At 47.8% G+C, this 14,712-nt stretch overlaps 1 protein-coding gene across 1 annotated transcript; it reads right to left on the bottom strand.

The window, feature by feature from the left end:
• Positions 1–5,878: 5,878 nt before the first annotated feature.
• Positions 5,879–12,859, bottom strand: LOC125449165 (zinc finger protein 239-like). The gene has a single exon (XM_059641892.1). The coding sequence runs from the start codon at positions 12,615–12,617 to the stop codon at positions 12,027–12,029; it is 591 nt and encodes a 196-aa protein (XP_059497875.1). The 5' UTR covers positions 12,618–12,859; the 3' UTR covers positions 5,879–12,026.
• Positions 12,860–14,712: the final 1,853 nt, after the last annotated feature.

Genomic DNA, 14,712 nt, shown 5'->3' with positions numbered 1-14,712 from the left:
GAAATCCCCCACCTGATGGAAGAGACAACTGCCATTAACTCTACCTACGCCCCCGATGATGCCATGAGCTTTCGCCACCGCAGCCGTTTGGGTGCATGTGGAGTGACCGCCGTGCTCACGGCCTAGCCGCAGTGTCGCTGTACACAGCGAAGAAGCCGCGATGCTGCTGAGTGCGACGAGCCGCCACGTAGCCACCGAAGTCCCAGTGGCCCTGCAGTTGCTGCCGCAGCCTCCATGCCGGAGGTAATCAGAGAAAGCCGAAAAAAAGACAAACTGGTGGGACAGTGGCTCAGCGGTTCGCACTGCTGCCTCACAGCGCCGGGGACCTGGGTTCGATTCCACCCTCGGGCGGCTGTCTCTGTGCAGAGTTTGCACGTTCTCCTCCTGTGCCTGTGCAGATTTCCTCCACATGCTCCTGTTTGCTCCCACGGCCAGAAAATGCACAGGTCCAATGGATTGGGTGTGCTAAATTGCCCCATAGTGTTCAGGGATGTGTAGATTAGGTGGATTATAGAGGGATGGGTCAGGGTGAGGTTCAGTGAAGGGCCTGTTTCCACACTGTGAAGGATCCTATGAAACTAAAAGGAAGGAAAGGGGGAAAAATAATAGTGAGAAGAGGAGAAGGAAAAGCAGATGCGCTCTGCCCTGCTGCCATTTTGGTTGCATTGTAGTTACGCATGAACTCGCTGCTGCTTCAGCAGGCGGGAGGACTGAATGAACCCCTATCCCACCAAAAAAAAACAGCCTCTTCTGGTATGAACCCCCTGGTGCACGGTGAGCTGAGTCAACCACCTGAAGCTAGTCCCGCACTGAATCTAGTCCTGCAGTGAGGGCATTCGAGTGGTCTGCCGTCAGTGTGAACAGGTCAGTGGGTCGCTCGAGGTTCAACAGCACTTCCCACAGTCTGAACACTTGAAAGGTCTCTCATCAATGCAAACCCGTTAATGCAGTCCAGGCATTTGAAAGGTGTCAGTGAGAGCACGCTGATGATCCTCAGGAGCTTTTAAAGGACTTCTCCCAGGCCTGGAATTTGAAATGTCTCTCTTAGGTGTGAGCCTGCTGGTGTTTCAGTCGGTTAGCTGACTGAGAGACTCCCTTCCTGCACTCGGGGCAGGTCAATGGCTTCTCCCCAGTGTGACTGCATTGATGATCTGCACCCCTTACCGCAGTCTCCACATTTCCATGCTTTCCCCTCCCTACGACTGTGTTTCTGTCTTGACAGGCCAGGTAATTGACTAAAGCCACGTCCGCACACAAAGAACACAAGTACAGCTTCTCTCCGCTGTGGACAGTGCTTTCTGCTTCCATGTTCAAAATCCGATGATCCACAGGTCGTCAGAAATTAGATGACTCTGTCACATCCTAATGCGATGTTTGGTTTGAATTTCTGACTGTAGATTCTGACAACCAGTGAAATGTGTGTAAAACAGAAAAGAGAGAACCCAGAGAGGCAATTTGTTTTTCTGTTCCTTTATTCATTCATGGGATGACAGCGTCGCTGGCCAGGCAGCATTTATTGCCCATCCCTAATTGCCCAGAGGGCAGTTAAGAGCCAACCACATTGCTGTGGGTCTGGAGTCACATGTAGGCCAGACCAGGTAAAGGTGGCAGTTTCCTTCCCTAAAGGACATTAGTGAACCTGATGGGTTTTCAGCCAATTGATTCACAGTCATCATTAGAATCTTTTAAATCCAGATATTTTACTGAATTCAAATTCCACCATCTGCCACGGCAGGATTTGAACCCGGGTCCTGAGATTAATAGTCCTGTAATAATACCACCGGGCCATCTGTATCTGGCTATTTATCGGGCTGGCATCAGGAAGATTGACCATTAAGGCCGCTGGATTATCATAAAAACCTCAACTGGTTCACTAATGTCCTTCAGTGTGGGGAATCTTCTGCTTGATCCAGACCTCGGTACAGAAGGTTTGAGTTATGAAGAAAGGCTGGATAAGCTGGGAATTTTTTCACTGGAGCAGAGGAGGTTGCAGAGTTTATAAAATCATGAGGGGTCTAGATAGGATTAATGATATGTCTTTTTCCTAGGCTGGGGACTTTCAAGACAAGCGGCACATTTTTAAGGCAAGAGGAGAGACATTTAAAAATGACGAGGGGCAAATGTTTTTTCACATAGAGGTGTTTCGCGTATGAAATGAATTTACTGAGGAAGTGGTGGATGTGGACATAGTTACAACATTTAAAAGACATTTGAATAAGTGCATAAATAAGAAAGGTTTGGAGGGACACAGGCCAGAAGCAGGCAGTTTGGGATTACTTTCGGCGTGGACTGGTTGGACCGTACGGTCTGTTTCTGTGCTGTGTGACTCTATAAGGGGAGAAGAGTTAGGTGCAAGAAGGATTTTATGGATGTCAATATTCTGGATCGATCTCCCCAACCTTCTCCCTTTTAGGGCCAAGGTTGCACATATACGTGAATACCATCATGTCCAAATTCCCATCCAGATCATGCACGACTGGATCTGTCGTCCAGTACCAGAGAAGCAGAAATCTCTTCCATTAAAATATTGGGAAACCAGAAGCATGATCCCAGTCCCTGCTTCAAACTCCCATCCCGTTGCCACCAAGTCCCAATTTTAACTATGCTTTGATGTATAAGAAAAAAAGTCCCTTGTTTTCAAATTATTCTATGGTCTTCCCCTCTCCACATGTTCTACGGTTCCCCACCCACCAGACAACCCTCAATCCTTCTTTCAATCAAATATTAATTGTTGTATTCATTTGGCTGGAAGGAAATTGAAATGCTAACTGGCCTCCTCTCCCCCACGATAATAAAATGGGAGGCTGGATGAACACAGCAGGCCAAGCAGCATCTCAGGAGCACAAAAGCTGATGTTTTGGGCCTAGACCCTTCATCAGAGAGGGGGATGGGGTGAGGGTTCTAAAATAAATAGGGAGGGGGAGGCGGTCCGAAGATGGAGAGAAAAGAAGATAGGTGGAGGTAGGGAGGGGATAGGTCAGTCCAGGGAAGACGGACAGCTCAAGGAGGTGGGATGAGGTTAGTAGGTAGATGGGGGTGCGGCTTGGGGTGGGAGGAAGGGATGGGTGAGAGGAAGAACAGGTTAGGGAGGCAGAGACAGGTTGGACTGGTTTTGGGATGCAGTGGGTGGGTGGGGGGAAGAACAGCTGGGCTGGTTGTGTGGTGCAGTGGGGGGAGGGGACGAACTGGGCTGGTTTAGGGATGTGGTGGGGGAAGGGGAGATTTTGAAACTGGTGAAGTCCACATTGATACCATTAGGCTGCAGCGTTCCCAGGTGGAATATGAGTTGCTGTTCCTGCAACCTTCGGGTGGCATCATTGTGGCACTGCAGGAGGCCCATGATGGACATGTCATTTAAAGAATGGGAGGGGGAGTGCAAATGGTTTGCGACTGGGATGTGCAGTTGTTTGTTGCGAACTGAGCGGAGGTGTTCTGCAAAGCAGTCCCCAAGCCTCCGCTTGGTTTCCCCAATGTAGAGGGGGCCACACCCGGTACAGTGGATGCAGTATACCACATTAAGCAGAGGTTCACCTGCACATGTGCCAATGTGGAAAGTCATCTTGGGTCCTGCGATGGGGGTGAGGAGGGAGAGGGGCAAGTGTAGCATTTCCCGCGGTTGCAGGGGAAGGTGCCAGGTGTGGTGGGGTTGGAGGGCAGTGTGGAGCGAACAAGGGAGTCATGGAGAGAGTGGTCTCTCCGGAAAGCAGACAGGGGTGGGGATGGAAAAATGTCTTGGGTGGTGGGGGTCGGATTGTAGATGGCGGAAGTGTCGGAGGATGATGCGTTGTATCCGGAGGTTGGTAGGGTGGTGTGAGAGAACGAGGGGGATTCCCTTTGGGCGGTTGTGGCGGGGGCGGGGTGTGAGGGATGTGTTGCGGGAAATGCAGGAGACATGGTCAAGGGCGTTCTCGACCACTGTGGGGGGAAAGTTGCGGTCCTTGAAGAACTTGGACATCTGGGATGTGCGGGAGTGGAATGCCTTATCGTGGGAGCAGATGCGGCGGAGGCGGAGGAATTGGGAATAGGGGATGGAATTTTTGCAGGAGGGTGGGTGGGAGGAGGTGTATTCTAGGTAGCTGTGGGAGTCGGTGGGCTTGAAATGAACATCAGTTACAAGCTGGTTGCCTGAGATGGAGACAGAGGTCCAGGAAGGTGAGGGATGTGCTAGAGATGGCCCAGGTGAACTGAAGGTTGGGGTGGAAGGTGTTGGTGAAGTGGATGAACTGTTCGAGCTCCTCTGGGGAGCAAGAGGCGGCGCCGATACAGTCAACAATGTACCGGAGGAAGAGGTGGGGTTTCGGGCCTGTGTAGGTGCGGAAGAGGGACTGTTCCACGTAAACTACAAAGAGGCAGGCATAGCTGGGGCCCACGTGTGCGCCCAAGGCACCCCCTTAGTCTGTAGGAAGTGGGAGGAGTCAAAAGAGAAGTTGAGGGTGAGGACGAGTTTGGCTAGGCGGATGAGGGTGTCGGTGGAGGGGGACTGGTCGGGCCTGCGGGACAGGAAGAAGGGGAGGGCCTTGAGGCCATCTGCATGCGGAATGCAGGTGTATAGGGACTGGACGTCCATGGTGAAAATGAGGTGTTGGGGGCCAGGGAATTGGAAGTCCTGGAGGAGGTGGAGGGCATGGGTGGTGTCACGGACGTAGGTAGGGAGTTCCTGGACCAGAGGGGAGAAAATGGAGTCCAGATAGGTGGAGATGAGTTCGGTGGTGCAGGAGCAGGCTGAGACGATGGGTCGACCAGGGCAGGCAGGTTTGTGGATTTTGGGAAGGAGATAGAAACGGGCCGTGCGGGGTTGGGGAACAATGAGGTTGGAGGCTGTGGGTGGGAGGTCCCCTGAGGTGATGAGGTCATGAATGGTGTTGGAGATGATGGTTTGGTGCTCGGGTGTGGGGTCACGATCGAGGGGGCGGTAGGAGGTGGTGTCAGAGAGTTGGCGTCTGGCCTCGGCGATGTAGAGGTCAGTGCGCCATACTACCACTGTGCCACCCTTGTCTGCAGGTTTGATGGTGAGGTTGGGGTTGGAGCGGAGGGCTGCCTGTTCTGCAGGGGAGAGGTTGGAGTGGGTGAGAGGGGTGGAGAGGTTGAGGCCACTTCACCAACACCTTCCACGCCAACCTTCAGTTCACCTGGGCCATCTCCAGCACATCCCTCACCTTCCTGGACCTCTCAGTCTCCATCTCGGGCAACCAGCTTGCAACTGATGTCCATTTCAAGCCAACCGACTCCCACAGCTACCTAGAACACACCTCCTCCCACCCACCCTCCTGCAAAAATTCCATCCCCTATTCCCAATTCCTCCACCTCCGCCAATAAAGGATTGTGTTTTTGTAACCAGGGTCTTACTCTTGCATTAAATCTGTGAGGGTCTCTGAAAAACAAACCTAACATAAAAAAGGTGAGGGGGGGGGGGAAAAGAGATATAAAGAGGACCTAACTTATGCATCAATGGAACAAGCTGCTATGAAATTGCAAAATTTAAAAGGCGTCTGGATAGGTACGTGAATAGGAAGCATTTATACAGATATGGGAAAATGCTGGCAAACAGAACTACATTAATTTATGATATCTGGTCAACATTGTTCAATTGGACCCATGAGTTGGTTTGTGTGCTGTGAGTCTAACCACATTTTCTCTGGGTCTGGACGGACATACGAGACTGAGCGAGGGGTCTGGGGTGGGGGATGCCAGATTTCATTCCCCGTGGCACATTTGTGAACTACCATGGGTTTTCTGTACTGCAAACATTTATTAACCAGCACCCATAGGAGCAGGAGTGTGCCGTTGATCAGATATTCCTGATAGAAAAGGCCCACATTATTAAAATGTATAAAAACGCACATTCAGTAATAGAAATGTAATGCAGGAGATACACGTCACTGTTATACTTTATTTAAATGATAATGCAACTTTGCCTTAAATAAAACTTACCAGCAGAGAGCCTCATCATTTGCACCCTCAACAGATGAATTGGACGTTGTGTTAATGAGAAAGTGACTTGAATTTGAATCAACTGTTGACAGTTCATGTGGCCATTCAATTGAACAAGTATATTTATAATCAAGGTAAATAAAAGAAAGCCATAGCAACTGGACAGAATAATACAATGAACTTCACGGTATTGGAGGTACATAATTTTTGCCGGTGATTAACACAACATTTGCAAGAATTACAAATGACAGTACTTTCGGGAGCACTGTTTGGTTTTAAAAAAGTTAGCTTAAGTTCCAGAAATTTAGTTAATTCAAATTTCTCCACCCACCACAGCCTGGGTTCTGATGGCACATTACCACAAAAATCACCCCCACCTCTGTCGTTTCTGATGTTAATCACACCCATGACTGAACTGAGTCCATTGATATCTGCTTCTGCTCAAGTTGATCAACTGCAGCCCAGCTACAGGGTTTGACATTCTTAAATGATATCAGATAAATCAGTCGTGTGTTAAACAAACAATGTGGTCAGTTTTCTTTGAATATTTTTAACTGCATTGTGTCCTTATGCCCTAGTACTGAATATGCCAACAAATGGAAACATTTTACTGTCCACATAAAATTCTGAACATGTTAAATAGTCTTAAGAACAAATGTAGTTTCGCATGTTTTTAAGCTTGCTGTTGAAAGTTCTTACAAACCCTATCCCCGTCAGTCAATCTCAGATTGAAATTCATAGAATCATGGACGCAAGCCATTCAGTCCATCAAGTTCACACTGACTCACTGAACAGGACCCCACTCGATGCTATCCTTGTAACCCACACAGTCTGCACATCCCCGGACACTATGGGGCAACTTAGCGTGGCCAATTCATTCTAACCTACACATCTTTGGACTGCGGAAGGAAAGCCACACAGACAGTGGGGTGGGGGGATGACTGTGCAAACTTCACACAGACAGTTGCCTAGGGCTACAATCGAGCACAGGTCCCTGACACTGAGGCAGCAGTGCTAAACACCATGCCACAATTCTGCAAATTTGCTGTCCTCTTGCCTCTTGCTTGCTGGGCCGACAATGGCCACGTTCACGTCCTCCACCACATTGCCAGCTTCACGTGGGTCAGTCACGTGAATAAAGATTCTCCTCCTATTCTCTTTCATCTTACCTTTTCATCCCATTCTCTCTCACGTTCAGTTAGTTACCTGCTGAGGTAACTTGGAGACAACTACAATCACATCCCCCGGTTGTGACTTTCACATTCTACCTCCTATCTGTTTGAAGAAATATCTGCTAGTTCCCCTTTGGGCATCTGAGTTCTCCATCATGCATGTGTGGCCTTCAGTGTTAAGTGGAAATACTCTGGCATGTTCAGAATATTAAACACAATACTGACCTCAGCAATATCCTTGTAAATCTTTTCTGTGCCCTTTCAAGTGCAACATCTTTCCTGTAGCAGGAAGGCCAGGACTGAACGCAGTATTCTGAAATGAGGCCTCAATGTCCTGTACAACTGCAGCATGAGCTCCCAACTCCTACTTAATGCACTAACCAATACAGGCAAATGTACCAAAGCCTTCTTCAATACCCTGTCTACCTGTGACTCCACCTTCAAAAAGGAACTGGGAACCTGCACCCCAAGGTCTCTTTGTTCAGCAACATCCCCAGGACACTACGATTATGAGTGTAAGTCCTGCCCTGACTTCTTTTCCAGAACACAACACCTCACGTTTATCCAAATTAAACTCCATCTACCACTCCTCAGCCCATCTGATGATGAAGATCCCAGTGTATTCTGAGATAACCTCATTCACTGTCCACTACACTAATTTTGGTGTCATCAGCAAACTTACTAACCACTCTTCCTAGATTCACATTCAAGTCATTTATATTAAAGACAAAAAGCAATGGACCCAATACCGATCCTTGTGGCACACCAGTGGTCAAAGGCCTCCAGTCTGAGAAACAACACTCCGCCATCTCCGTGTCTCCTGTCTTCAAGCCAATTTTTATTCCAAATGGCTAGCTGTCCCTGGACTCCATATGATCAGACCTTACAAACCAGTCTACCAGACAGAACCTCATTGAACGCTTTGCTGAAGTCCCTATAGACAACATCCACCACTCTGCCTTCAACTTTCTTCATCACTTCTTCAAAAGACAAAAATTAGTTAGACACAATTTCCCACACACAAAACTATGTTGACTATCCCGTATCAGTCCTTGCCTTTCCGAATACATGTAGATCCTGTGCTGCAGAATCTCCTCCAACAACATACCCACCACTGATGAAAGGATCACAAGCCTGGAGGTCCCCTGGCTTCTCCTTACCACCTTTCTTAAATAATGGTACCACATTAGCCACCCTCCAACCTTCCAGCACTTCACTCATGGCTATCAATGAAATAAATATCTCAGCAGGAGGCCCAATCATTCCCCTCACTTCCCACAGAGTTCGAGGACACACCTGATCAGATCCCGGGGATTTTTCCCCCCCATTTGCGTTTTCAGATGTCCAGCACCTACTCCTCTGCAGCGTGGAAACTAAGATATCACCATTTACCTTTCTTCACGTTCTCTAACTTCCATATCCTTCCCCACAGTAAACACTGGTGCAAAATACTCATTCAGTATCTCGCCCATCTCCTGCGGTTCCACACATAGGCAGCCTTGTTGATTTTTAAGGGGCCCTAATCTCTCCCTAGTTACTCTTTTGTCCTTAATGTATTTGTACAGTCCCTTGGATTCTCCTCTCAACCCAATTTGCCAAAGCCCTCTCACGTCCCTTGTTTTGGCCTCTCAAATTTCCCTCTTCAGTATAATCCTACTGGCTTGGAGAGATTCACTTGATCCCAGCTGTCTATAACTACCTCCTTTTTGTTGACTATAGCCTCAAATTTTTCTAGTCATCCAGTATTCCCTACACCTACCAGCCTTGCCCTTCACACGAACAGGAAAATATTGTCTCTACACTCTGGTTCTCGTTTTTGAAGGCCTCCCGCTTTCCAGCCATCCCTTTATCCACCCCAAATCAACTGTTGAAAATCCTTGCCTAATACAGTCAAAACTGGCCTCACTCCAATTTAGAATATTAACCTTACATTAGGTCTATCGTGTTCCATAACTATTTGAAAACTCGTAGAATGATTATCACTGGCTACAAGTGTACCCTCACTGACACCTCAGTCACTTTCCCTGCCTTATGTCCCAAGAGGTCAGGTTTTGCTCCTTCCGTTAGGTACATCCACACACTGAATAAGAGCATTTTCTTGTACACACAAATTCCTCTCCATCCAAGCCCTTAACACTATGGCAGTCTATGTTTGGAAAGTTAAAATCCCATACCATTATTACCCTATTATCCTTACAGATAAGTGAGATCGCCTTTCAAATTTGCTTCTTAATTTCCCGCCAACTAACGGTGGGCCTATAAGACAACCCCAATGAAGGTGATCAACCCTTTCGTATTTCTAAATTCCACCCAAATAACCTCCTTGGACGTACTCCCAGGAATATCCTTCTTAAGTACAGCTGTAACGTCAGCCTCAACCAAAATGCCACTCCGAATGAGAATAATCCTCTGTCTCCTACTGTCCTGCCAATTTTGTATCTAATTGCCCGGCTCTCCCTGGACCCCACGTTATCCAAAGCTCACTAACCAGTCTACCCTGTGGAACCTTGTGAAAAGTCCATGCAGGTAACTGCTCTGCCTTCATTTATCTTCTTGGCCACGTGTTCAAATGAACAGAATCAGGTTTTCAGTGACATGAGAAATCATGTCACTGAGATGTGGGAATGTGGTGAAACAGACAGACAAGTCAAGTGCCAACTGAATGGAATGACTGGGCAGATGGGAAATGTCAGGTATTACACAGCACACAGTAACCCTGCTGTAGGAGCACCAACCCGTCAACAATAGGTGCAGGAGGCCGCCATTCGGCCCTTCGAGCCGGCACCACCATTATGGTCATGGCTGATCATCCACAATCAGTATCCTGTTCCTGCCTTATTCCCATAACTCTGGATTCCACTATTTTTAAGAGGTCTATCCATCTCTTTCTTGAAAGCATCCAGAGAGTTGGCCTCCACTGCCTTCTGGGGCAGAGCATTCCATACATCCACCAATCTCTGGGTGAAGAAAGTTTTCCTCAACTCTGGTCTAAATGGCCTACCCCTTATTTTTACACTGTGTCCTCTGGTTCTGGACTCACCCATCAGCGGAAACATGCTTCCTGCCTCCAGAGTGTCCAATCCCTTAATCTTATATGTCTCAATCAGATCCCCTCGCATCCTTCAACCGTGGTACCATTCAACACACTTAATGGGATTCCCAGAGTACAGAAATACGCACAGGCACACCAACACACCCTTCCGATACAACACGCACCACCGTAGAGAGAGACGCACACACACACACACACACTCACACTTCTGTCCAATTGGGTGGCCAACACTAAACCTCGGTATTTGTCTGGTTGGTTAAAATTTTGGTACCTGTAGGCTCAGGTTGCTAGAGAAATTACGAGAAAGCAGTCCGGGGCTCGTGTGAGAGACTGACCATCCAGTTCACTTCCTTTCTCTGGACGTTTTTCAAAAAAAAATCTACACAATGAACGTCTGCGACAAGGCGAACAAAGACACATTTATAACGACTGCCATTACCACTCAGTGATCAATCCCAACAAGGAGATCGTGCAAAATACAGGACGACATTAGCCTCTACATTTTCTGCCATAATTACAGAAGATACTAAAACTGCACAATTTTGGTGGAGAGAGTTTGCAAAGAGAAAGATTACGATGCTGTTTCGACCCAGTGATCCAACGCTCCGCTGAAATTAAACTGACAAAATTTGCATCGTCGCTTGTCTTTACAATTTACAGCAGAATTTCGATGTCTGTGTGCTGCCTTCACTTTCATTTCCGTGAATGGCATTTTGGAGATTTAAAAAGTAAGCAGCCTCAGTGCTTCGCAAACAAAGCCCACTTTCACCATGAAGGCCTTGCTGTCATTGCTTAATCCAGGTCATAGCACCAGCTGAGTGGGACATCATAGAGCCCATTGGTTCCGAACGGGCCAGCTCCATGGTAGCAGAAAACATGAATAAACATGAGCTCCTCCTCCAGGCTGACCCTCCACTGAGGGACCGCTGCCCTGAGACAGTTGGAATTCATCACAGAACATGCGGCAGCTGTGAACATGATCTTCCAATCCCTCTCTACAACTCTGTAAAAGGAAACATTCCTCACTTTAAAATTACCACCACCCGATCAGTGAAAAAGGCTTAAAACCTTTCTGCTTGATTTCCAAAGACCACACCAAGCGTTCTCAAAAAAGTGCACGGATGCATTGACTATTTTTCAAAAACCATTCTTCATTTTACCGATCGTGCATGTTTGTTTTAAAATATCCAGCGTTGTCCAAAAGTGTCACTTCCTTTCTGTTCTTTCTTCAGGCAGCTTTGCAAATGACTATAACAAAGCTGAAGACTAAAAATATGGTTGTTCAGAACTTGAGGATTTGAAAAAAAAAGCTCGTTGCTCTGATGAGCGCAAGACAAAGATAAAAGCTTCAACAAAATGTGTCCTTTTACAAGCAATTGTTGAGAGTAAAATAGTTAGTCTTCATTGGCAAGCTGTAGCCTTGATGTTGTTGGACCAATCAGTTGGTAGGTTGTAGCCAGGTTTTCAACCTGAAAAGCAGAAACCTCCAGAGATGCAAAAATTATTGAGCCTTCACAGGTGTAAGGCAGCTTCGAAGGTTCACTTCCACTGAAGATGATCACTTTCCTCTGATGATCTGCTGGCACAGAACCACATCAATCTACAAGTAGATAGAGTATTTTAAACGTGACCCCGTCACAATGAGTAAGATGTCCTCGCAGTTGTTCCTTCCCATTTTGAGATGGTTTATCCTCAAGTTCTGAAGAATATAGTCACATCAGAATTGAAAACGCTTCCTCCAGTACTTTCTATCACATAAAAACAGTAAACTCCAGCCAGTTTATACGGTTGTTAACATCAGACGCAAGCCCAATATTGTTAGGCTGTCCATCCCGGATGCGATTAACATTATAAAATGCAGCGGAGTGTGGTTACCTATGGATTCGCTGGTGTCTCAGGAGGTGCTGCGATTGAGTGAACTCCATCCCACAGACAGAGCAGCTGAACAGCCGATCCACGCTGTGGACCAGCTGGTGTGTCAGCAGCTGGGACGACCAGGGGAACCCTTTGCCGCACACAGAGCAGGTGAACGGCTGCTCCCCCCTGTGAGTGCGTCGGTGCTCTTTGAGGTCTGCTGTCCGCCTGAAGGTCTTCCCGCAGGATGCGCAGATGAACGGATCCTCCTTGGTGTGAAAGTAGTGGTGGGTCTGGAGGGCGTCTATCTGATCGAATCTCTCCCCACACACAAAGCAGGCGAATGGCTTCTGCCCTGTGTGAATCCGCTGGTGCTCGGCCAGCAGGGAGGCTGACTTGAACCCCTGCCCGCAGGTTGTGCAGCTGAATGGCTTCTCCTCAGTGTGGACCCGCTGGTGCAGAGAAAGGCCCGATGACTGAGTGAACCTCCTCCCACACTCGGAGCAAGTGAATGGCCTCTCCCCGGTGTGAATGCGTCGGTGTATATCCAGCCGGGATGAACAAGTGAATCTTTTCCCACAGTCCTCACATTTCCACGGTTTCTCCATGGTGCTGGTGTCTTTGTCTCTCCCCGTCCACGCGCAGAACACACAAACGATTCCTTTCCCCACTGGAAAGACGATATTTTTCAGGCTTTCAGGTTCTTTGCACAGCAAAGATGCTGGAACGCTCTCCCTTGAGACTGCGTTTCTGTACGTGTGTCTCAATGCTTTTCCAGCCTCACTGATTGAAATGTTCTCCCATGGACACGGAGATATATTTCTCCTTACACATTTCAAATCTGATAATCGTCAGGTCCTGTTGAATCAAGTGATTTAAATCTTGATGTGACGTTTTAGTTTCCTTTAATTCAAATCATTTCCTTCCAAAAGCCTGGAATAGGAGCATACAAAATTAGTGGTACATACAGGTAGATTTTTAGAACAAACATTACAGAATTGCTTTTTCCCCCTCATTCTTGTACCCCCAAAGTTACAAATCAACATCCCATATACTTTCTTCCCACAGAAAGTTACCTATTCACATACCTATACAAAATGTGTTTTAATGTTTTAACTGTACTTGCATATCCCACTTCTGCTGCCCTCTATCCTTTTAAAAATCTCTCACCCAAAAAATACCGTCCCTAGAATTGCAATTCCCACCCTAGGGAAAAGGTCTTTGCTACCAACCTTTTCAATAACCCTCAATTTTGTGAACGTCTGCAAAGGTCACCCCTTGGCCTCCCACACTCCAGTCAAAGAAGTCCCAGCCTATCTTATAGCTCAAACCCTCCATTCCCAGCAACATCCTGGTCAACCTTTTCTGAACTCTCTCCAACTTAGTAATATCCTTCCTATAGCAGGGCAACCAGAACTGTACACACAACTCCAGAAGACAGCACACCAATGTCCCGTACAACTTCAACATGCTGTCCCAATTCCCACACCGAATAGTCAGAGCAATAGACAGCAAGCATGCTGAACACCTTAACCTTCCGATCTACTTGTGACACAAAGTTCAAAGAATGTGAACCCGAACCATTTGGTTTCTCTGTTCAATGACACTGCCCAAAGCTCTACCATTAACTGTATAATCCTGTCTTTGTTCATTTTACCAAATTGCACTACCTCACATTAATCCAAATTGAAGACCATCTGCCAGTCTTCAGCCCATTGACTCAACTGATCACAATCTCTTTGCCATCCAAGATAACCTTCAATAGAGATAACAAGGTGTAGAGCTGAATGAACACAGAAAGCCAAGCAGCTGAGGAGCAGGAAGGCTGACGTTTTGGGCCTAGACCCTTCTTCAGAGAGAAAAAAAATCTCACCTTCTTCACTGTCCACTATACAACCAATTTTGATATCATCTGCAAACTTACTGACCATACCTCCAAAATTCTCATCCAAATCATTTATATGAATGACAAAAGTGGACCTAGTTTTATTGCCAATTCAGCTTTCCAGCATCAGCAGTTCTTTGTTTTAATAACCTCTTGCAGTTACTGTCAGCCTCCCACTCCTGTCGATGCCCCAGACTTCTCCGGGAAGAGGTGCAGGACCCCAGACGGAAGGAAGAGCCTTGCAGTTGTAAGCCAAGGAGCTGCTGACCCGGAATCAGGGTCTGGCAGCTCTAATCACGTGGTCCCAACCCGCCGGCAACGCCCCCCCAAACACTGGTCAGCTGACTGCTCCGTCGCGCCCTAGAGGCGACCAACAGAAGTAGGTTCCCTTTAAATCAACGGCGGCTCACACTCCAATCACGGCGCGCCAGTCCGTGAGTGACAGCGGGTCCTGGCCAATAGGAAGACGGCAGCCGGATGACTGATATGCAACATGCCCCAACCAGAGTGCGGGATGGGGGCGGGGCTTGCGAGGCAAAGTGCCCGGATGCAGCCATTAACCCCGCAGAGCAACCGACCGTGAAACCCAGACAAAGCCCGAGCAATTCCTATCCACTGAAACGCCGGAGTGGTAGCTCGCGATTCCGACATCGAGGCTCACACCGGGTGTTGATATAACCCTCTTACCTCACCCAAATGCCGAACCCGTCTTTCCGTGTCCGACCGACAGTTGTATTCGCAATACGACGTCCAACGCGAGCGTTTCAAGTCAGATCTGGTCTCAACAGCGCGCATGCTCCTACTCACGATTCCCGCCT

This window comes from Stegostoma tigrinum, chromosome 43 (assembly GCF_030684315.1).
Source record: "Stegostoma tigrinum isolate sSteTig4 chromosome 43, sSteTig4.hap1, whole genome shotgun sequence".
Classification (NCBI taxonomy): Eukaryota; Metazoa; Chordata; class Chondrichthyes; order Orectolobiformes; family Stegostomatidae; genus Stegostoma; species Stegostoma tigrinum.
Note: the sequence above shows the minus strand (reverse complement) of the source record. Positions and strands in the feature narration are given on the sequence as shown.